The sequence below is a fragment of the Sceloporus occidentalis genome, unplaced genomic scaffold (genome assembly GCF_023333645.1).
Source record: "Sceloporus occidentalis isolate IW3139 unplaced genomic scaffold, rSceOcc1.0.p SCAF_13, whole genome shotgun sequence".
Classification (NCBI taxonomy): Eukaryota; Metazoa; Chordata; class Lepidosauria; order Squamata; family Phrynosomatidae; genus Sceloporus; species Sceloporus occidentalis.
Window position 1 is genome coordinate 7022810 of NW_028316993.1, and position 22469 is coordinate 7045278.

Genomic DNA, 22469 nt, shown 5'->3' on the forward strand with positions numbered 1-22469 from the left:
AGTTACTGAAGTATCTGTAATGACATTATAATTCAAGTTAAACATTGTGCATGAAAACCCATCTAGTAAGTCCTGAGTCTATCAACCACAAAAAAATTGGTTGGATCCAGACTTTATGGTTTCTAGGCTTGTTCATATTTAGAGGAGACGTTCTGGGTAAAATAGGGCTAAAGCTAGCCATGACGTTCTATCGATTTTATTGCATCTACTTTAAATATGGGACCAAATCTTTCTCTTTCTTTTTTCCCAAAGTGAAAATTTGTTTGCAGTTGGAGAAGATGCACAATGCAAAATGAAAGGGGTTTTTAGAAACATGGCAAAATTCAACACGAAAAGCTAGGACTGGAAAAGGACTGGAATATTCTAGGATTGTGAAAAGTGAACACGCAAAAGTTGTCTTGACACCAAACCATTTAGTGAGATCGAGAGGTGTGTGTGTGTGTGTGTGTGTGTTAGAGAGAGGGGTCATTGCCTATCTCTTGTAGACTCACAATCTAGGAAAGAGCTCAGTCCTGTCCAATTTAACTTTATTTCTATGGAAAACTTAGTATCCCAATGGAACCCTGGTATAGCATAATGCACACTTTCTGTTTAAGCAAGCAAGCTTCCAGCAAGATACACAAGTCCAGCTTGCCATGTAAGCAATCTTGCAGCTGTTTGAACATTGCCAAGTTACTTCACCTTTCAACAATTGCTTTCCCCTGCCTCATTGCAAGTCTTAGTACCTTACTCTCCTTTGAAGGATAAAGAAGATCCTGTCTCTACAACTATATGTAATCCTAGCCTACAAATATTCAGGTGCTTACTAGAAAAAGGGAGAACACAAGATGGTGTAGGCTATACTTCAGAGGAAGGCGAAACATCTCTGAGTCTTCCTTATCTGTGGCTGTTGCCACACTGCAGTTAATACAGTGTTGCAGACTTGCATCCCTGCATTATTCCAAGACAAGAAATACAAATCTTGGCATCATGCAAGAAAACTACCATCTCTAGTTTTCACTTCTTAGGTATGGTTTCAAAGCATAAGGTGCCCAAACTGTCATGATCATAACAGGTGATTAGAAATATGCATAAAGGAGTTACGTTTCTTTATTGAACTCATTGAAAAAATTGAGGAAATTTAAAGACAGAGGGCTTTGCTGAAAGTATTTCAATGGCAGAATTGGACTTACCAAGAGTTTCAGCCTATTACAGACAAGCTGTTTTTCGTCTGCCAGGAACAGCAGCTCTGAGCATCTCTATATTCCAAGTCTTTCCTGCCTTGGCTCTGCCTTATAAAGAGGGAGTGTGATTTAAAAGGTTCTTGGGTTTTGTTCTGACACCTTAACGATGACGATTGTGATATATATATTTTTCTCCCTTGGCCCCTTTTGTTTTACAATTGTACTGCCCTTTTCCATTCTTGCAAACAAAGAGAGTCAGCCAATGTCATGACACAATGAAGGTGCACAGCAACAGCCCTGGGGTCATTCTCATGACTTGTTATCAGCTTGTGATAAGAGAGAAGGAAGAGGAGGAGGATGTAAAGGTTTGGATGCGATTATGGATTTGCAAGAACTCTTTCTGAGTAACAGGTGATATATTAAACAATGTTGCATCCATCACTGATGTTAGAAGGTTTTTTTCCCTTTTCCAAGATTCATTTTTCTCACATTCGTATCAACCTGTGTACTAGACAAACAACTTTGGTGTGTTGCACTTGAACTGAGTCTATTCAGATGTCAACTGATGAACCTCAAAGTCAAGAGGAGCTGCCTTACATTAGATCATATCAATAACTTTAATAACTTTATTACGGCCAATTGGCCAGCACTTAGATCATATCAATGGTCCTTTTAGGTGAGACAATCCATATCATGGGTGGGGAAAGTATCCCCCATGGACTGAATATGGCTACCATCCCCATTTTTTATAAGACTCAATCTTCCCTTTTCCAGAGTAGTTAAGCTACTCTGAAGTCCGAAAACTGAAACCAGACATTAAATGGTTTCATGGGGAAGTGATTTAATTGTAGGATGGTGGGGAGTCCAAGGAGGCTGGAAAGAACAGAGTTATGTTTGGTGAAACTTTACACTCTGCCAGTGCTATTTCAGTGCCCTAAATCTGATGTCAATATTTTCTGGAGTGAAATTTCTGCATCAGTATTTTAGAATATGAAATTAACCGTTCCCCATTTCCATCCTTTGCTTAATTTCCCCCACAAGCTTATATATGTCAAACCACCATCTTAATTTCCTTGATTTCCCCATGTATGAGTCCATGCAATGAATCAGTTCTCACATTCCTTGGTTTTTAGTAGAGTTGTTCAACAAAGAGGGAAGGCGATAAGCTTTTACATACACTTTAAACATGTGGTTTATTGTCTGTGACCTACTTTTCTGAAAGCTGGTTCCTGTGGCAACTCAACACTCCCTCTGTCCTTACCATGCAATAAAGAATTTACTTTGGCACTCGTTTGGTTTCTCATTCCCAAGTGGAAGATTGAAACAAATGGCTTTTCCCAACCTGGTGGTCTGGTGGTGTTTTGGACTATAACTCTCAAAATCCCAGTGCCAACATATTTTGTGGGGAAGGTAGCCAAAGTTGTCAGAGAATGACCATGAAGATAGGCAAGCTGGTGCTACCTGGGTCCTCAGGTAGTATAAGCTAAACTTTAGTTGCACTGTCTGCCTTTTTAATTATCTATCTATCTATCTATCTATCTATCTATCTATCTATCTATCTATGTCTATTTCATGTTAGCTTTGTCAATTCCTGTAATTTTCTTGACTTTGAAATAAGTTCCACCCAGTTGAACCTTAATCCTGTTACATGTGGATAAGGTCACAATAGCAATGTCATTTGCTCCTCTTGAGTATCACACAATGACTTAAGCGGTATGAGGTAGACAGTAGGGATCAAATTTAATCAATCAATTAATTAATTAATCTTTTTGAAGGAAGCAATTAATTTTAGCAAAATTGCAAGAAAATCTTTTCAAAGCCTACTCGCAATTAAGGACTTATTCTGTGATAAATTCACCCTTTGGTGTGTGTGTGTGTGTGCAGAAAACAGCATTTTCTGCACTTGAAACAGCATTTTTGCAGGGGGGAATAATATTGTATATCACATGCAGTAGTGTGTGTGTGTGTGTGTGTGTGTGTGTGTGTGTGTGCAAATCAACCATGTGAAAATGTTCTGCAGAATAAGTCCCTACACTATAGCCAAAATCTATGCAGGGGAATTTTACTTAGCTGAATCGGAGATGGGTTGGCTACAAGGACCCTACAAAATGTCTCCCACCTCTATACTTAAGGGCTGGTGGATCTAAGAAATGGTGCAGAGGCAGGAGTCTCCAATTAACTGTTTTTTATTTAAAAGAGAACAATCACGCAGCAATTCACTATCACACACTCATTCATTCAAGGTTCAGGAATTCAGGGGTTAGCTTGGAATAGTTTGAGGCAGAACTGTGGGAAATACTTACTATAGATGAGGCTTACTTCTGGAATCCAGCTGGGTGAAGTAGGTACTGGATAGTGGCTAATCTATTGCAAAATGGCTAAGCTTTTGAAACATTACAGCTCGACAATCTTATCAGTGTCGGTTATGCTTGCTTTTCTCCTTGGGGTATTTTAAATCCATCAGTAACCTTCACAGGTTGCTTTAGCACTGACTTTGTGCCAGAGCTTCATATCTCTCCCTGAGGTCCTTATTGCCACACACTCCAGTGACATCGCTCCCTGCCACATCCTTCTGTTTATCAACCTGATAACGTCCTAAGTTGCTAACCATGGAAATGTTTTGCCAGCTATGGCAGGGGTTGAAAATAATGACAACAGAAAGAGCTGTTGAAAAGCTTGTGGAATATTTGCCATTTCTACTGAAAGAGAAAGACGTTTAAAGAAATCTTGTAGCGCCATTGAGACTAACTGAAAGAAAGAAGTTGGCAGCAGGAGCTTCCATAGACTGAAGTCTACTTCCTCCACCAGATGCATTTGAAGAAGTAGACTTAAGTCTATGGAAGCTCATGCTGCCAACTTCTTTAGTCTCAAAAGTGCTACAAGAGAGTTCTCCATCCTTTCTTTCAGATTGATCCAAAACAAACTGCAGAAACAATCCAGTTTGAGACTGCTTTAACTTCTGTTTCCTGCATAGAAACTCTGGAATGTTAACTATTGATTCTGAATGAGTTCTATGTAATTCGCAGGCAACTTTTCTCCCCTTTCCCCATAGTAGGCAATCCTTCTACTACAGTTCAACCAAATTTGAAGGTTTCAGGTGCTAGAGGCTAACTGCTATCTGTTGCAGAACCACCTCTTCTGTCAGTGCATCCTTGCTCCAAAGGTAGCTTTCCAAGCTACTCTGGCTAAATCGATCTATATATCATTTTGATTCCTCAGTGCAATTCTAGGCATAGTGGTCACTGGTGCTTCCCATCCAAATTTTATTCTCAGTTTCAAAGGAACTTCCCAAGGTCCAAAATCTATTGTGAAAATAGGTTCCAGCAGTTTGGCTGGCTACTTTAAAGTTCAAGTACAACTTTAGAGTGGATTCTTAGTAGAACGTAACCTCTGTTTTGTTCCATCAGTCCAAAGTTACAAAAGGAAACCTTTTCCTTATATGTCATTTGATTTTTATTCATTTTACTCAGAGTTCAAAGAAGACATCCAAGAGGTTGGAACGACTTTGGGAAAGGTCACTGGTGAATTATACGTAAACCTGGACACATAGCATAATGCAAGTGGATTACATGAGGATTGTTTCCAGAAGGAGGCAAGTGATATTGAGCTTGTGGTTGATCGTGTCCACCTTTCAGGATGAGCCGGAGGGTGCTTTGCATTCAGCCTTTTTGACAACTGTATGCACCCCTTGCATTTCTGTTTCACCTGTTTTTAGTTCATCGCAAGCCGACTTGCTGACGCAGCCCCTCTGAAAAGTGTTGAGGACATGAGTTCCTGGATATGAAAGATCATACAAAGTAGTTAAAAGGAGACACATGTTTTTATAACAGCTGCCTTCTAAAGAAGACCCAGAGAACATTCCCCATTCTCCTATCAGCAAATAGTGATTTCTGGTAGAATAGTTTCCCTTTCCAGCTTAGAATTTTGAAAGAACAATGTGAGCATCTAAACAATGACATGTTTCAAAGACTCCCAATTATCTAGATGCTCTTCATGGCAAACTAAAGTCAAGGGGAACTTTATCTTCCTACTCTAGCTGTTTCTCTCAACTGTGGGTCTGAACAGACAGGCCAAAATAAAGCTGCTTCGAGCCACTGTGGAAGTATGCTGTTTAAATGCTGCATGTATCCTAAGGGGCCAGAAAGCATGCCAAAGGACTGGAGCGCAGCTTTAGTGCAGCTTCTAGCCTCTTAAGATGTGTGTATGTTTTGGCTGTGCATGGAATGAAAGTGGTATAAGACATGAAGTGGCACTCAAAGCGCTGTGCAGAAATGGTAGTGTGTAGTGCCATGGGTAAAAGGACTTCCATAAAACAGCAATTCCATCAGAGAAGCATGACACTTCAAGCCCACTCCCCTTGCCCCCAACCACAACAGAAGAGTAACAGATACATTGCACATGGACCATGAAATCTGAGTTACCGTAAGTTATGGTCATAGCCAAATCAAGACAACTGTTCTCTGGTCCAACACAATTGACTCTCTCCCGATCATTGCAGCCACTGTCTGACAAAGCATAGCAGGCTGGGCATTGTTTCCCATTGGTCTGGATGATGGGAGGAACTGTAATGAATCAAGAAAAGCCCATTATGGGGGATGAAGCAAAGGAAGAGGTTAATGTAACAGATAAAGATATGTAACAGATAAAGTTGTCTCCCTGCTAAGGAGGGCTTGCACAAGGTTTTGTACACTTTTGGATGATATTTCATATTTGGCAACTCTTCCCCCCCCCCTTTTTTTTTTTTTTTTTTGCAAAAAAGTAACTTGCCTGAAAACTTGCAGAGAAAATGGTATATTTTGTGTGTTTATTGCCCAAAGGATTTTGATTTTATTTCATGAAAAAATGTTGTTTTTGAATTTTTGTGAAGGTTTCCCAAAAGTTCAAAGTGTGAAAACTCTCATAAAGTGTATTTTTGTGTGAGTGTTTTTAAAATAACAGGTGTCCTAGGAAATCATATACTCTTAATGGACATCTCACTTCTCACTTTCCCCCACAAAGACTCCATTGATCACTAAACACACAAAAATATATGAATATTTCTTATATTACTGTCAGTAACACAGCTAACATTTCAATTTCGCAGTTCTCAGAATGTTATGATGCCATTCTCAGCTAAATCCAGCACAACCTGAAGTCAAATGTGCATTTTAGGAGGAACATGCTTAAAGGTCCATCGTTGGTAAGACAGATGCAATCTTTTAATTTTCATATTTTTATAAGTAACTTATTAAAATATTTAAAATGTCTACATTAAATGAACATATTTAAGTGACATTTTTTCTGTGCTTTCCATGAACAAACATACTTAAAATGGACATGAGCATGGAAAGGATTGTTCCATCCAACCCCAAATAAGGTACGTAGAAATGGCTATAAAGAAACATGAACGTTATGGCATGATAAATATGCATTAGACAGGAATTAGAACTTACTCTGAGGCACTGCAGTTCTGCAGGCATCCCCCACACAACAAATCATGCTTGATCTTATTATCTTTCCTTGTCCTAAATTCATATACTTTGGCTCCTGTTTACACAAACTGGAATTGGCACAGCTTTTAGCAATGGTGTGAATTATGTCTCCAGCTGCAAAGGAAAAGGTGAGAAATGGGGTTATTGGATATAGAAGAGGAGCCGATCTTGACTGTGAAGGTTTCTTCCCCTCTCTCTGACAATATATGATGCTCAAAGCCGGGTAGTGGAGACCCAACCCATGGCAGTATTCACTCACCTATCTTCTCATGCATCCATATTTCTTCTAAGACAAGGTTGGAAATCTCTCCTAGAATCCAGTTCTGACCTATCCCCAGGGCTTCTCTAAATGCCCATGCTTCTTTGCCCATGACACAATCATTGTGTGTGTTTCTGTGTCTGTGTGTGGTTCCTCCTACCCTTCATTTTTAAAGCCTCTTTCATGGTTTAGTTACTGGCAATTAAAATGAGTTAAACATTTGGTTTTGGTCCTGTCCTTTTGATGTTGGATTCACTCACTATTTGAGCTGAAAAGGTTTTCCGAAACTTGCATGAGAGATGTTAGTGTCTTCAGGCAGACAACTTGTATAGCATTCTGCCCCCAACAATACACCTTATCAGGGAAAACATAAAATGCATTAGACTCCATAACTGTTTATTGGTTGTTTTTTTAGGGTGTTTCAGGCTACGTGGCCATGTTCTCGAGGAGTTTATTCCTGACGTTTCGCCAGCATCTGTGGCTAGCATCTTCAGAGTGTCTTTCTCTTCAGAGCATCATTCTCTGAAGATGCCAGCCACAGATGCTGGCAAAACGTCAGGAATAAACTCCTATGGCCACATAGCCTGGAAAACCCACAAAAAACTATGGATGCCGGCCATGAAAGCCTTCGACTTCACATATTCATTTGTTGTCTCTTCCTGGCATGAAACGAACAGGTGAGCGCGTTAGGTCCAGATCTTGCACCCAAGAGTAGCCTGTCCTATCCTGCCTAAAGAGAGAGCAAAAAACAACTGTTTCCAGGATTAGCATTAGTGTGGTCCTTCTCACCAACCTAGTGAATTTTCAGACACAGCGATGACACAGGTATCTTCATCCGCTTCACAGATCTGGAGGCTACCCGTGCAGCTGGTGCCAATGCTTGAGCAGACTTCACACACCAATGCATTGCCTGGAGAAGAGGCAGTAAAACAGCTCATGTTGTTGTTGTTGTTATGCACCTTTGAGTTGACTACAACTTATGGCAATTCTGTTATAGGGTTTTCTTGGAAAGATCTGTTCAAAAGAGATTTGCTGTTGCCTCTTTGTCAGTCCGAGAAAGTGTGATTTCCCTAAGGTTACCTAATCTGGTTCCATGACTGAGTGAGGATGAAAACTCTGGTCTCCTAGACTCCTAACCCTAACGCAAAACATGACACCATGCTGACTCTAGAAAAGATCATACACAATTTTATTTGTGAGCCTCTCCCAATTTCATAAATGTAATACAGTGGGCCCTTGGCACCTGCTGAGGTTTGGTTCCAGGATCTCCCTCGGATATCAACATCTGTGGATGCTCCATTCTAGGAAATGGTCTACTAAAATGGTGTCCCTTATATAAAATGACAAAATCAAGGTTTGCTTTTGGGAATTTTTTGAACATTTCTTTCAAGCCCTAAATGGTTGAATCTGTGGATGCAGAGTCAGTGCTTATGTCAGGCTGACTGTATTTCAATCACAACTTGAAAAGACAACTTTTTTGGACTGTGTCTTCCAGAGATATTGTATCACATATCCTTTGGAGTACGGATTAAAACTCAGAGCAGGTTTGCCATCCCACTAACATGGAAGCTACCAGCTGTCGAAATAAACATAAGAAAGAACAAGAATGTTGGATAAGACCAAAGCCCCGTCTTCAGATTCCCATAAGTTAATACGTTTTCCACGAATAGCTATAAGTCCCTTATTACCTGAAGCAGCAAGAAGAAGGCAGACTATGCTTCCAAAGAGGAACTGCATGATGATGTCCAAAGCAGAAGATTAAGTTTGGAAGCAAACTGTACCTGTGACATAAATGAACGCTATTTATTTATTTATATTAAATTCTTTATTCAACTCAAAGAAACAAGAATAACATAACATAGGATCTTAACTTTTGTGGTATCTCTCCACATTGAGATTCTTGCTATTTTAAACCTATTTTCCTAAGCTGTGCATACATTTGTACAATTTACCCAAGTTACACGAAATCTCTCTGTTAACAAAAATATCTCCCTGCTCAATTTATGTAGGCTTTTAAAACATGTGCACACTATTGTGTACACTTTCTCTTTCTGAAAAGCCCAGTAGAGTCTGGCAAACATGGGAATGTTTGAGATGAGGTGCTCATTCCCTTCAGCAGTAGCCAAATAATACTTCCATCCAGCTTTTTCTTCTTCCACAAAGCCTTTTTACAGCTCAGCATCCTAATAAGGTGGTAGACTTTTTGTTCTCTATTAAAAAGGATCAGAAAGCCTTTGCGGTGATCTACTGCAAAGCAAAGATTTATCCACAAGTCCTCTTCTGCCTTTGGTTCACCTCTATAGTATATAAGAGACATTGCAGATTAATGGTAGTGACAGACTTACCAAAAGTTCTCAGCTGTTTCAAGGATACTATAGGAAGATACAAATCCAACCGAAGCTTTAGAATGTCCTCTCTGCTTCTTTAGCTTACTTCTTCTTCTTCCTTTATATAGAAGAAATGTGAGCACGTTTTCCTAAGCTCACAGGTTGCCACACCCATTGCAGAACTTTCATCAGCCTTATCTCTTTAGTAACTATAGTAAAAGGGATTCATTTCTCTCTTTGAAATGCTGGGGCTGAAACATGGAGTTGTCACAATCCCATCCGCTTACTTAAATGTAGGTAGCATCACTATCCATTGCTATGTTAAGAAGCAGATGACACCAAATTAGGAGGTGCAGCTAATACCCCAGACAATTGGATCAAAATTCAAAATGATCTTAATAGATTAGAAAGCAAATACTAGCATAATGAATTTCAACTAGGAGTAATGTAAGGTACTACACTTAGGGATACAAAATTAAATGCACAGATGATAGGATAGGGGATACCTGACTTGACAACAGTATGTGTGGAAGGGACCTAGGAGCCTTAGTTTTTCCGATGTTCCCACCAGCTGAACTGGTAAATGGAGGTGGGATAGAAACAAAGGGCTTCCAATCAAAATATCAAAAAATAGACAGGTTCACATATGGGGAAATACAGTTGTTTAAATAACCTGGGTATGAGCCATGTAGAGATTTATAACCAACATTTTGAAGTGTGTCCAGAAATGGACCAACAGCCAGTGGACCTGTTGCAACAAGAGAGTTGTGAGCTCACTGTATCCAGCCCAGTTTAACAGTCTGACTGCAGTTTTTTGGTCAAACTGAATTTTCCAAATGCTCTTCAAAGGAAGCCCAGCAAAGAGCTTGTTACAATTATCTAAATGTAACTAAAGCATGTGTCATAATGGCCAGATCTAATGTCTCAAGGAACAGGTAAATCTGCTGCCCAAACCTTAAGCTCAGCAAGCTGAGGATCAGAGTTGGAAAGAACATGCAATGTCATTTGTGACAGGGGACCAACCAGCTTACATTTAAAAACAACTAACAAAGGTCAGTCTGTCCATTACTTTCAGCAGCTATCTGTTCCATTAATCCACGTTCTATTCTCTGGAGCAGCAGAAAACAAGCTTGCTCCCTCCTCAATATGACACCCTTCAAATACTTAAACAGGGCTATCATATCACCTCTTGACCTTCTCTTCTCCAGGCTAAACATACCCAGCTCCCTATGTCTCTCCTTGTAGGGCATGGTTTCCAGACCCTTCACCATTTTGGTTGCCCTCCTCTGTACATGCTCCAGCTTATCAACATCCTTTTTGAATTGCAGTGTCCACAACTGGACACAGTATTCAAAGTGAGGCCTGGCCAAAGTAGAACAGAGTGGCACTATTACTTCCCTTGATCTATGCTTCTATTAATGCAACCTAGTGAGCAGTGTGAAACATGGTAACTCACCATTAGAGGGGGGGGGGGGAAACAGGAGGAAGGAACAGGAAGAGGAAGTAAGGCGATTACATATAAGAAAGTACAAATGGGTTGTCATCAGAGGAACTTGGGAAATAAAGAACAGCAAATACACTTTTCTTGAGGACAACAGGTTCTGAAACTGTATCTGGGTGAGGCAGAGCACATGGGCAGGAAATGGCTTTCCACATCCTTCTTCCTCGAGGATGCCATAGACCTCATTATGCAACATTGAGGTCCTCACTTCAGTTCCGTCACCAAGTGGTAAAAGCATGTATCTAAGCAAACAAGACCACATTTGCAGGATTGCTTCCATTTTACTGTATATGATTGATTCTATTGAGTCATTAGGTTAGTCCCTAATTCAAGAAAAGTCTTGAGAGAACATACCAGCTCTAGGGTTGAATCTGCACTGCAGAAATCATGCAGTTTGACATTGCTTTAACATTGCTTTAACTGCCATGGTTCAATACTAAGGAATTTTAGTTTTCTGTTTTTGAGAGCTCTAGTGCCACCACAAACCCATAATTGATCAAGATTCCATGGGATGGATCCATGGCAGTTAAAGTGAGGTCAGATTGCATTATTTCTGCAGTGCAGGTTCATCTCCCTCAACTCCCATCCATCTGAATTAGTCCAGTCCAAGGCCATAGTCAAGCGCACCTGTATTCTCCAGGTCTGGGTTCCAAGAGATGTATTGCCTGTATATGACAGGCAGCATGGCAGCTGGTTATAATAAATATAACTATGTAAATAATGACCACAGAGGAGCATCAAAAATTCAATATAGACAAAGAAGTTGAAATATACTTTGAATAAACCATTGATCAGAATGGGAATCGCAAGCCAGATGCCAGAAGAAGACTAGGATTGAAAAGGGTAGCTATGAAAGGACTAGACAAGATCTTATAGTGCACTGAGTCAACCTAGAACCCTCTGGGATCAAACTCACAAAGTTGTAGTTGTAGTAGTAGTAAAATTATATTTGGTCATTGACCAATACAAAATACCAATACTACAAATTGTAGCTGTAGTTTAACCACCGTGCCACCAGGCCTTGAATTTGGGATGAGTGTAGAAAAGAAAGGAAAGGAAAAGAAAAGAACGGAGACAGAAAACTGACCGATATTCTTATTTTGACCAGTGAGCCAAATGTGAAAGTATTGCACAAGAAATTATAGGATATATCCTTCTGCAATGTCTTTTAAAGTAAATTATTATTATTATTATTATTATTATTATTATTATTATTAGTATGTATGTATAGCCCGCCTGTCCCTGAAGGACTGAGTAAGTTAATCTGTGCAAGCCATGTGCAAGCTGAGCAAAATGCATACAAATTCCCATGCGCTCCCCCTGTACACTCAAAAAAGATTGAAAAGAAATGAAGATGTGGAATCATAGTACTGTACTATTTGAAAGGGTCCTAACAGACAAGCATTGGAAAATCTAATCAGCTGCTCCTGCAGAGTCTGTGAATCCATTCTCTGCTTTACAATAACTTATTTCACTGTTACTCTGGATTGTACAGGAACTTTCCCAAAGCTGGTCAGGGATCAGATGAGCCACCTGGATCGCTTCCATACAATCCAGAGCAGCCAGAGAAAGAAAAGCCATAACTCCAGCAACATATCTACTAGCTGCTCCTTGGTTTTGGAAGCAAAACAGAAGTGGCACTTTTGTCTTACCATGATATTCAAGGACTTCAGGCAAGGTGCTCCTAAGTGATAGACCTGAGAGAAAGGAAACCTCTCCTGGCTGTAGAGGTGTACACGAAGTTTGACTATGAATAGATTCATACTGCTTTTAAGAAACAGGGAGAGCAATGTAGGCAACAGTCTGTAAAGATTTATACTTTCACCCATGCAACTCCAAGCATCACCTAAACCTAGTAAATGTCTTATCTTTACATTGCTTATCATAAAATCTATAGGGCTGGTCACTGTCATGGCTTATTCTCACGGGTTCTGCAAAGAACACTCAGCCTTGATTCATAACTGACTTATGAAGACTCAGAGTTGCTGGATGGGGTGGGGAGCTATGTACACACACCACATACAGAAAGTACATAAGTGAACACATACAAAGAATGTGCCCAAAGATCAGGCCTGACCTTCCCTGTTCGGAGTGGCGCTTGCAATTTTTGATCTATAAGTCAAACATAATACACTTGGCACATGTTTCAAAGCCACTTACACACCTTTCCATATGCAAAAAAAGTACTTCTTTTCCTATCTGTTTGCATTTCTTTCATCACTTCCCTCACTTCCAAAAGTGACACAATGGCTGCCATTTTATTCAGTGATTAAGATGTTGTGGGTCTGCCTTCTTAGGCCATTATAGTAGCTCCACAAAGGATGGGAGGCAGTTTAGACCTCAAGAGGAGCATCTCTTTCTATCTTGGAAATGGAACTTTAAAATTCTTTATGTCCTGGAGTACCTCCATGGTCAGAAGATGGATTTTCCTACAGAACCATCTGAACTGAGAACAGCCACATCTTGACAAAATTCAGGCTTGGGACTAACATCATCTTATTTCTTTTTCTCCTGTTTTATTTTTAACATCTTTGCCTAATGAAGTAGCAAATGAAGTTTCAAAACCTTGCAACATGTATTTTTTTGCATTTGGTTGGCCCAGTAAAGGTGTCACTGTTTTGTGGGGTTTGGATGTTACTGTACACTCATCCCTCCATATTTGCGGCTTTGATATTTGCAGCTTTGATTATTCACAGATTTGACTAACATGTTCTCTCTAGGAATATCTAGTTCCTCCACCGCAACTCTATGGTCATCTTTAACCAAGAGTCGCACCGAAAGACCTAGATTCCTAGAGAGGACACTCCACTAGGCATTTGTAGCTCCTCCAATGCAATTCTATGGTCAGTGTCTGTTGGAGGTTGATCACAGAGCTGCGCCGGAAGACCTAGAGATTCCTAGAGAGGTGTCCTCTCAGGTAAAAACATGGTGTTTTTATTATTTGAAGTTTCCCATATTCACGGTGGTCTTGCGCCTCTAATCCTAATAAATATGGAGTGACAAGTGTACTTTGCTGCATGATCAACATTGTCAAACTAACAATATGTAAGCCACTCTGAGAGCCTTTGTGGCTGAAAAGCAGGGTATAAATATTCTGAATGCATAGATAAATAAAATATTGCCCCTCCTCCCTAATTTTCTTTTAATATCCCCCGAAGAAGGCTGAAATTTTTTAGGCTTCTCTCTTTCTTTAATTCTGGAAGATTTAAACACAGGGAGGGTTTGTCTCTGATGCAAATCCTTTGCCTCCATTCCTTTGGGCAGTCAGTGGTGATATATTGCTTGGGGGAGGATGGTGACAAAAGGAAACCCTGGCCACACCTTTTTGCAGAACAAAACAACCTGGTAGATCTATGACATGACAAGCCACAGAGGCAGGAAGAATTGCTACAAGGCATGCAACAGAGGAACAGGATGTGTGTGTGTGTGTGCGTGCCTGTCCACTTATGGTGACCCCATGAATTTCATATGATTTTCTTAGGCAAGGAACACTCAGAGGTGTTTTTTCCAGTTCCTTCTTCTGAAATACAGCTTGGAGCAATTGGTATTCATTGGCAGCCTCCCATCTAAGTACTAAACAGTGCTGACCCTGCATAACTTCCAAGATCAGATGGGATCTGGTGCCTTTAGAGTATTTAGACTGTCTGAACAGGTTGTCTTTTCATGTGGTTGTTTGCTGTCTAAAGAAGCCTTTAGAGACAGGCCAAAATAAAGCTGCTTCGGGTCACTTTGGAGGTATGCTGTTTAAATGACACACGCATCTTAAGAGTCCAGAAGCTGCACCAAAGCTGTGCTCCAGTCCTTAGGCCTGGCTTTGGCATGGCTTCCAGCCTCTTGGGACACATGCATCATTTAAACAGCATACCTCCAAAGTGACTCGAAACAGCTTTATTTTGGCATGTCTGTTCAGGCCCTTAGTCTCTCTTTTATTCCTGATTCATTGGATATTTCCAGTGTTCTTTTGCTTAGCCTGATCTGGATATTTTCCTATCAATAAGGTAATACCAATTTCTAGATGAAGGCCGCAGGGAAAGAGCCTATTGTCTGTGTGTGTTCACGCCCAACAGTCCACTGGGTTTCTGAAATATCTTTTATCAATTGGGGTGGATGATAGGATTTGAGATTCATATCACACCCATGCTCAACTCTTTGAGCCTTCTACCATATCAGAGTATAGCTCTGATTTCAACTCGGTCTTATCCAAGAAACTACCAAACCACCTTGGACAGTTTTCCCTTAGTGAGAAGCTTGCAAGATCAGATGATCAGATCAAATCAAGTACAAATACATCAGGTACAAATACAAGTCTTGGAAGTATGTTGTAGCTTCTTCACCCGGTCCATACTCCCCAGTTAAGTTTGACTAACAATCAAATTTATTTCCACCTCAAACTAATCATAGTGGTGAGAATGATCCTTCCAAGGCTAGAGTCTATGATTTTATGAAATGCCTGCTTCTCCTGTCAACTATTCCCAAGTGAATTGCAGCAAAAGAAAAAAAAAATGAAAACAGTTGAATTCTCATTATTGTTGTTGTTGTCCAGCTGGTTTTTAATTTGTTTCCATTCAGAGGTAGGGATATTCAATGGAAAAAGAGGTAAAGGATCACCTTTAGAGATGGCTGTATGTATGTCAGTAATGAGGAGTCCTTCCAGGCAGGCATACTTCCAAGAGGGTGCATTAGAAGAAGAACTTCATCACCAAAAGGCCAAAGAGACCCAGCAAGAATGAAGCAGAAGATCTAGAGAAGGAAGGAGAAGATCCAGGCTGGGAAGGGGAAGAATCGCTTCCAGGTGAGCCAGGTGAGGTGGGTTCAGGAAGGTCTACAGTCTTGCTACATGCCACTTCCTTAATAACAGACCCTTCTGGAAAGCTTCCATATTCTTCACTTACAACTTGCCCCGTGTCTCGTTTTAATTTTGCACACATAATTGCTGACATGCAGCCCTTTATGAAATAATGAGAAGGTGTTCCTATATACAACAAGCAAAGAGAAGAGATCTGTTGTTCAGAGTCATTGTAAACAAATTCAACTCCAAGTTGCATCCTACCTGTCTGTGGGCATGCTCACAGTGACTAACTTAGGCCTGTTACACATGGGTGCTTTGTGACAACCTGAGGCCAAAATTAGGGCTTGATAGGGCTGGTTGTCCAGACATGCCCAGCCCTAGTGATGTCACAGGTGCGCGCACCCATCCACATGGCAGGCACCGCAGCTGCGCAACTGTGCGGCAGCATATAAACACCTCTCCACAGAAGTGGTGTCATAGGGCTGCACTGACCTTATGACACTGCAAAAAAAAAAAAAAAAAAGCCGCTCTAGGCGGCTCCTTTTTTTTAGTGTGCATCTGTGCAGCATTTCTCCACCTGTGTGTACCAGGCCAAAATCTTAATTAAAAAAACCTTTAAGAATAGCAATATTCCTGCCATTGTAAGTATTGCTATTACTATCATTTACATTGTTTTACATTTGTCAGATTGGTTTTATTGTATGCCACCCTACAGCCTCTAAATAGTGGGCATGATCTAAGCATCTTAATGTGTAATCAATTCCTGGGGCTTTGTCCATGTTAAGTCCAGAAATGAGCCTGCCAATTTCAGATGATGAAGCAAGGGGCCAGTCAGGAAGGCCTTCAAGGTCTTGTGAAGTTAATGGATCCCTAGCTTGCCTGCCTTCATAGAGAGTACTAAAAATGTTTCCCAGATCTTCACAGGGATCTGTCCATATAGGTTGTTTTGCCCTCCACTGGACACTATTTTCCAGAAAGTGGCTGAATCATGAGTCCATGGTGCAGCAAAGAATTTCTGACAAGTCATTCTCAGTACAGTGTGCTCTTGCTTTACGTACGGGATCCATTCCGAACTCCCCAGCATAAAGCAAATTACGCATATGCTCAAGCCCCATTTAAATTAATGGGGCTCGTGCACATGGTGGTGTGGTGGTGCAGCAGTGTGCGCATGCAACAGGCGCATTCCCCATTAATCCCTATGGGATGTGCCACCCCTTCCTCCCCACGCATCCTCGCGTGGCTTTCAGCATTCCCCATTAATCCCTATGGGATGCGCCACCCCTTCCTCCCCGCGCATCCTCGCGTGGCTTTCAGCATATGCTGAAAGCCATGTGGGGACACGCAGGGAGGAAGGGGTGGCACATCCCATAGGGATTAATGGGGAATGCACCTGTGGCATGCGCATGCCACCGTGGCTTCATAAGGGCTGCAACGCAGCCCTATGATGACATGGGCACACTGTATTCCTTTCTTTTTCCCCTCTGATATATATATATATATATATATATATATATATATAATTTAGCAACAGTCATTCTGTAGGTAAAGGAAGCCATTTCCAACTTCCTGTATAATTTATATTTTTCAACAAGGGATTTCTTCTTCTGAACACTTTTAGTCCAACCAATGTTGAAAGGACGGTTGTGTTGTCTGGGAAAGTTATTACATAACAGTTTTGCAGATGTACAATTAGATTCTGATATGAGCGTAAAGCATCTTCTGGCGATCTTACAGACAGGAGAGAGTCTCTTAATCGAAGGCAGTTTTCTGAGTGTAAGAAATCGGTTGAGGCTTGCTCAGATTTAACAGTCCATTTGGCATGAGAAAAATCTTAAATCAGCCTCCAGAGTTAACCCAGGATCAAACTCAGCATAGAAACCTTGTGCCTCAAGGTTTAAGATTGCAATCAAAGGAAGATGATTACATTCAGTATGTACAGATACTCTGAAACCTGAGACAAGATTTAACAGATTTAATCTTCTTAGAAATAAAACAAAATCAGATGGGCCATCCATCTGACGCACAATTATAAAGCACTGGGCTTGTGTAAAACTAAAGTTTTACACAACTTCTTTCGCTCACCTTGATCCAGAAGCAATGAGTAACAGCTATCTACACCAGGACTACAAACTTGTGTTGAGCCAGAACAGGTATTTCCCTCAGCAGCACAGCTTTCACATTCCATTGGTACAGGAGGAGTGGGTAAAGTAAAGTCTGCCACAATGTATATGGGACAGGAAGATGTCTGTGTTAGTATTTCCCTTCATTTCACTCAGTTAGACCCTGCTTTTCAAACTATGTGTTCATAGAAAGCCAAAGCCAATAGTTACACCATTTCTGCCACTGAATCCGTAAAAGGTGGAAACATGCATTCCCCCCCCCCAATAAAAGCTGCAGCCTCCCATTTGCAGTCTTTAAAAGTGGTGAGTATAGTGGTGGGATTGTTGTGCACCTTCAACTTGTTTCCAACTTACAACAAGCCTATCACTACTTCTTTCATGTATATATAATATGCACTTTATATACCTTTCAATACCTTTTTCCATATTGAAGCTCACTGTCTTTGTTTGGTATTGTTTCTGACTTGCATTGACCCTACAGCAAACTTATCATGGGGTTGTATTCACAAGATTTACTTGGGGTGTGTGTATGTATGCACTTGACATCCTCTGAGGCCGAAAGAGTGTGACTCATTCAAGGGGTTTCCATGGCTGACCAGGGATTTGGTCCTTGGTCTAGGCCACCACTCAAACCACTACACCATCCTGGCTTTCTTACACCATGCTGGTATGATAGATCCTCACAAAATGTTAATGCCTATTTTTCAACATTAGGCACCTCTGGCTATATGGGAAATCTGTTTAAAGATATGCTCCTAATACTACAAGACCTAATGGACTCCAGAAGACCAAGGTTCAAATCCCCACTTGGCTATGGAAACCCACTGGGTGATCTTGAGTAAGTCACCTTCTTCCAGCCTCAGAGGAAGGCAAACATACCTGTAGGTAACCTGGACTCAAACTATGTAAGGGATTTAAAGGTAAGAACTAACACATTGTACCTTACCTGGAAACTAATAGGCAGGTGAGCATTGGCCTCCTCCAGTTCTGTATTTGCCTCTGAGAAACCAGGGGGTCTTTCTCATTGCACAACTATAGAGCATTGATTTCACTGCAATGGTGGGAATTATTCCATTCTATGAAATCCTTGACTCTGCAGTTTAGACAGGGCTATTGAGAATTCTCAGCCAGAGAAATCAAAATGCCTCCATAGCCTGGTGGCATGGTAGTTAAACTAGAAACATAGGCCCGGTACATATGGGCGGGAAGCAGCGTGCTGGTGCTGATTCTAGGGTTCGGGAGCATGCAGCAAATGCATGCTCCTGAACCCTAGTCTGTACGGATGCTGCCATCATGGCAACCTCCCATCCATACAGGGGCCGCCATGATGATGCCACCGCCATATAGCAACTAGATGTTGCTTGCAGGAAGTGGTATCATGAAGGCGCCCTTTCCTGTTTGCAGCACCAAATAGGCAGCTTCTTTTTGGAGGCATGCCAGTTCTGTAGCGTGCAGCTGCTGCAGCCCCAACTCAGGGCAAAGACGGGTGGCACGGAGCCACCCATCTGTTGAGCCCCATATAGTTATAATTGTTTAGTGTGAAGGGAACCTCAGGTTCTTCAATATCTGAAGAACCACAGCAACTTCTCATGACAATCAAGCAGCACATAATCACTTCATTGTAGATTTCCTTTGACTTCATTGAACCTAATAAAACAAGCCCTGCCCCTCCATAGTAATGGTCACTAATCTATACCTGCAGATATCATCAGCGAGAACAGGAGTAGCCCCAGGAGTGACTTCATGGTGATCCGAAAGCACAGAGTAATGGACAGTGCAAAAGAGTTCTTGCTTTAAGGAAGGAAATCTTGTTGCTTGAATAACCTGCAAAATCAATCAATCAATCAATCAATCAATCAATCAATCAATTCCATTTGTATGCTGCCTTTCTCCCAGAAGGGACCCAAAGTGGCTCACAGATAAAACATTTTAAAAGAATTACAATAAAATTTAAAACAATTAAAATCATTGAAGAACAGTATAAAATCATGTTAAAATATAGAAAAGTTAAACACATGACTAAAATGAATGAATGAATGAATGAATGAATGAATGAATGGCAAGTGCAATGCAATGCAACTGGAGAAAGAAAATATACATAGAAGAGTTCAAAGAGGGAACCAATGTTAAATTAACCCAGCAATTCAAAATTGCTCCTGATTTGATATGTGTTTATTTAACAACAGGAGAAAGATACAGCGATTTGGTGATACACGTCCTAGCATTGATACATGCTGGAGACATACACAGATGTGCATTGTAGCCTGTGCATGTCACCTATAGCATGCCAGCCCATATTTACCAACACCACATTTGATTTTAGTTCCTGTCTGGTCAGTTTGGTACCTAGTTTGTCTCCTTCACAATCAGCCAACCATTTCCTTACTTCAAAAAGTATTTGGAAAACTCACATTCCCCCCTACGTTGTTCAATGGTTAAATTCCATGGCTAGGCTTTTATGAGCTGGTTTGATTCATTCAGAGGCAGTGCTGGAAACCCTCTGCGCATGCTGTTTCTTTTCAACTGTGCCAGATGAACACAGGGGAGCAGGCAGAGAGCACCATGCAGTGGACATCTGTGGACATCACAATTAACCAGAATTCTTGCGCTTTCTGAAGAGTTCCTGAGAACTCCTGGAAATTCTAATAATGAATACGGCAGGATATTGGGGCACAGTATTTATAAAAAGTAAGATAGAGTTCATCTACATTGTAGATGTAATGCAGTTTGACGCCACTTTAAGTGTTGTAGCTCCATCCTATGGAATCTTAGGATGTGTCGTTTTACAAGTTCTTTAGCTTTCTCTGCCCAAGAGTTCTGGTGCTTCACAAAACTACAGACTTTAGGATTCTGTAGGATGGGGCCATGCCAGTTAAAGTGGTGTCAAAATACATAGTATCTACAGTGTATCAGTGGCCCTAAATACCCAATCTTCTCAGATAAGTAGCATCAGCTCTGGTTAGTACTTGGATGGGAGACCACTAATAAATCCCAGGTGCTGTCAGCTATTTTTCAGTAGAATGAGCTGGAAAAACCACTTCTGAGTATTCCTTGCCTAAGTAAACCGTATGAAATTTATAGGATCTCCATACGTCAACAGACAACTTCAAGGCACATAGACACACACAGGCTACCCCAAGAATCCTATTTCATTGCAATATGCAAACTAGGCTAGCATTGTTCTATAAAACAAAATCCCTTCTAGGGATACCCTCGACTCATGTCAATACTTTTCTCTCTGCTAGTTGAGATGGTGAGAGATATTACACATTTCTTGAAAGAGATGTCCACATGGATACTCCTTTTTGAGGGGTACAAGTCAAACAAATGTTATCCAAAATCCTTTTGCATTATATCATAGAACCATAGACCATTGTTGTTTAGGTGAGCATGGCTGCTGCCTTGTTGCATGGCCTCTCTAGAATTCTAAAGGTCTTACCAAAGTACGCAACCAGGGTTCCATGGGACAGAACAATGACAGTTAAAAGTGATATCAAACTGCTATAACTGAGTAGTATGGACATGCCCCAGGAGACTGGATCTCAGATAGTGTCTCGACTGTCAGTAGGAGGGGAACATGAAGCATGAGGGGGTGGTCTGCATCCTTTCAATAAATAATGCTCCATTCTTTGTTGTTGTTGGTGTTGGTGTGTGTGTGTGTGTTTTAGTAAACAATGAGGAGAGAGACTCATTTCATTTAGAGGCTTCTTATGCAAAGCAGGGAGAGAGAGAGAGAGAGAGATGGGGGCCTGCCAAGGTTTTCTTTAGTGCAGGATTTTTCTCATGAGAATTTCTTGACACTCAAAAACATGGAGGTTTTTTTTTAACCATTGAAAACATTCTTTCTGCCCCTAAGTATGTATAAGAGGGATAAAAGCATCCATCCCATCTCCATTCTTAAGATCCCTGTGTCACAGTCTACTTGCCCACAGATGTCTATATCTGCACACATGTAAACACAGAGCATTCTGTTAATAGCAGTTGTTGGCTTTCAATTGGTGAATCTATTCTTTTAGTCCAAATATTCAAGGTTCAGCATCCAAACTTCCACACCAAAGAGACGAAACCTATCAGCACCTTGGACAGTTCCTCCACAATCTCCAAAAATCCAAAAAGGATTTGCCACCTTATTCATATGAAAGCCGCTGGTCTTCACTGCAGTCTACATAGTTGAGAACTCCATGAAACAGGGGATCAACCATGCGCAGGGAGGGATGCCTTTTCACATGTACCTCTGAACATTGAAAACATCCAAAGGTGTTCCAGAACAGTGAAGCAGTGTTGGAGTAAGGCTGTCGGACATGTCCTTCTGTCTTGCATTTTCTCTACAGTACATAAAGAAGGAGTATATGGAAGATGCTAACCATTTTGTGCTTTGTTGAAATATTTGCTTTATTTACAAACATATACAGGCAAAGCACAAGCAGAGACAAAAGGTAAGTGTGCATATATCAACGGTGGGCATAATATGGCCCTGAACCCCACTTTCGTGGTTGCTGAAGCTCTCCACCAAAGTCCACAACAGCTCCAAATGTGTGGGTGGGTGTGTTTTAAAGTGCATGGCTTTGATACAGGTTTGGCCCCCAAATTGCACAGAGGTTCCCCAAATACAAAATGAATAATCTATACAATCACCAGAAGCATTCCAGGAACTCTGTACTATGCCCAGATATCTCCATTTTCTTCTGTAGCCCCTCTCAAAATGGCAACAGGAAGTGCTGCAACAAGCCATGCAGTGTTGGATTGTCACCATTTTGAGAGGGATTCCAGACAAAAACTGAGGTATTTGGTTAGCTATGGAGGATGTGGTTCACAGGGGGGCTGGGGGAAATGGGTCCC

General features: G+C 41.0%; 1 protein-coding gene and 1 long non-coding RNA gene across 2 annotated transcripts; both read right to left on the reverse strand.

Annotated features, from left to right (window-relative positions):
- Positions 1-4077: 4077 nt before the first annotated feature.
- Positions 4078-9430, reverse strand: LOC149304762 (phospholipase A2 inhibitor gamma subunit B-like). Its single transcript, XM_089479012.1, has 6 exons — positions 9239-9430; positions 8582-8674; positions 7687-7803; positions 6596-6748; positions 5585-5725; positions 4078-4937 (listed from the first exon to the last, which is right to left on the reverse strand). The coding sequence occupies exons 2-6, from the start codon at positions 8628-8630 to the stop codon at positions 4795-4797; spliced, it is 603 nt and encodes a 200-aa protein (XP_089335138.1). The 5' UTR covers positions 8631-8674; positions 9239-9430; the 3' UTR covers positions 4078-4794.
- Positions 9431-15301: 5871 nt separating this feature from the next.
- Positions 15302-21993, reverse strand: LOC149304763 (uncharacterized). The gene is made up of 4 exons (XR_016271823.1): positions 21863-21993; positions 19327-19454; positions 17593-17724; positions 15302-15693 (listed from the first exon to the last, which is right to left on the reverse strand). It is a non-coding gene; the product is annotated as an uncharacterized LOC149304763 (long non-coding RNA).
- Positions 21994-22469: the final 476 nt, after the last annotated feature.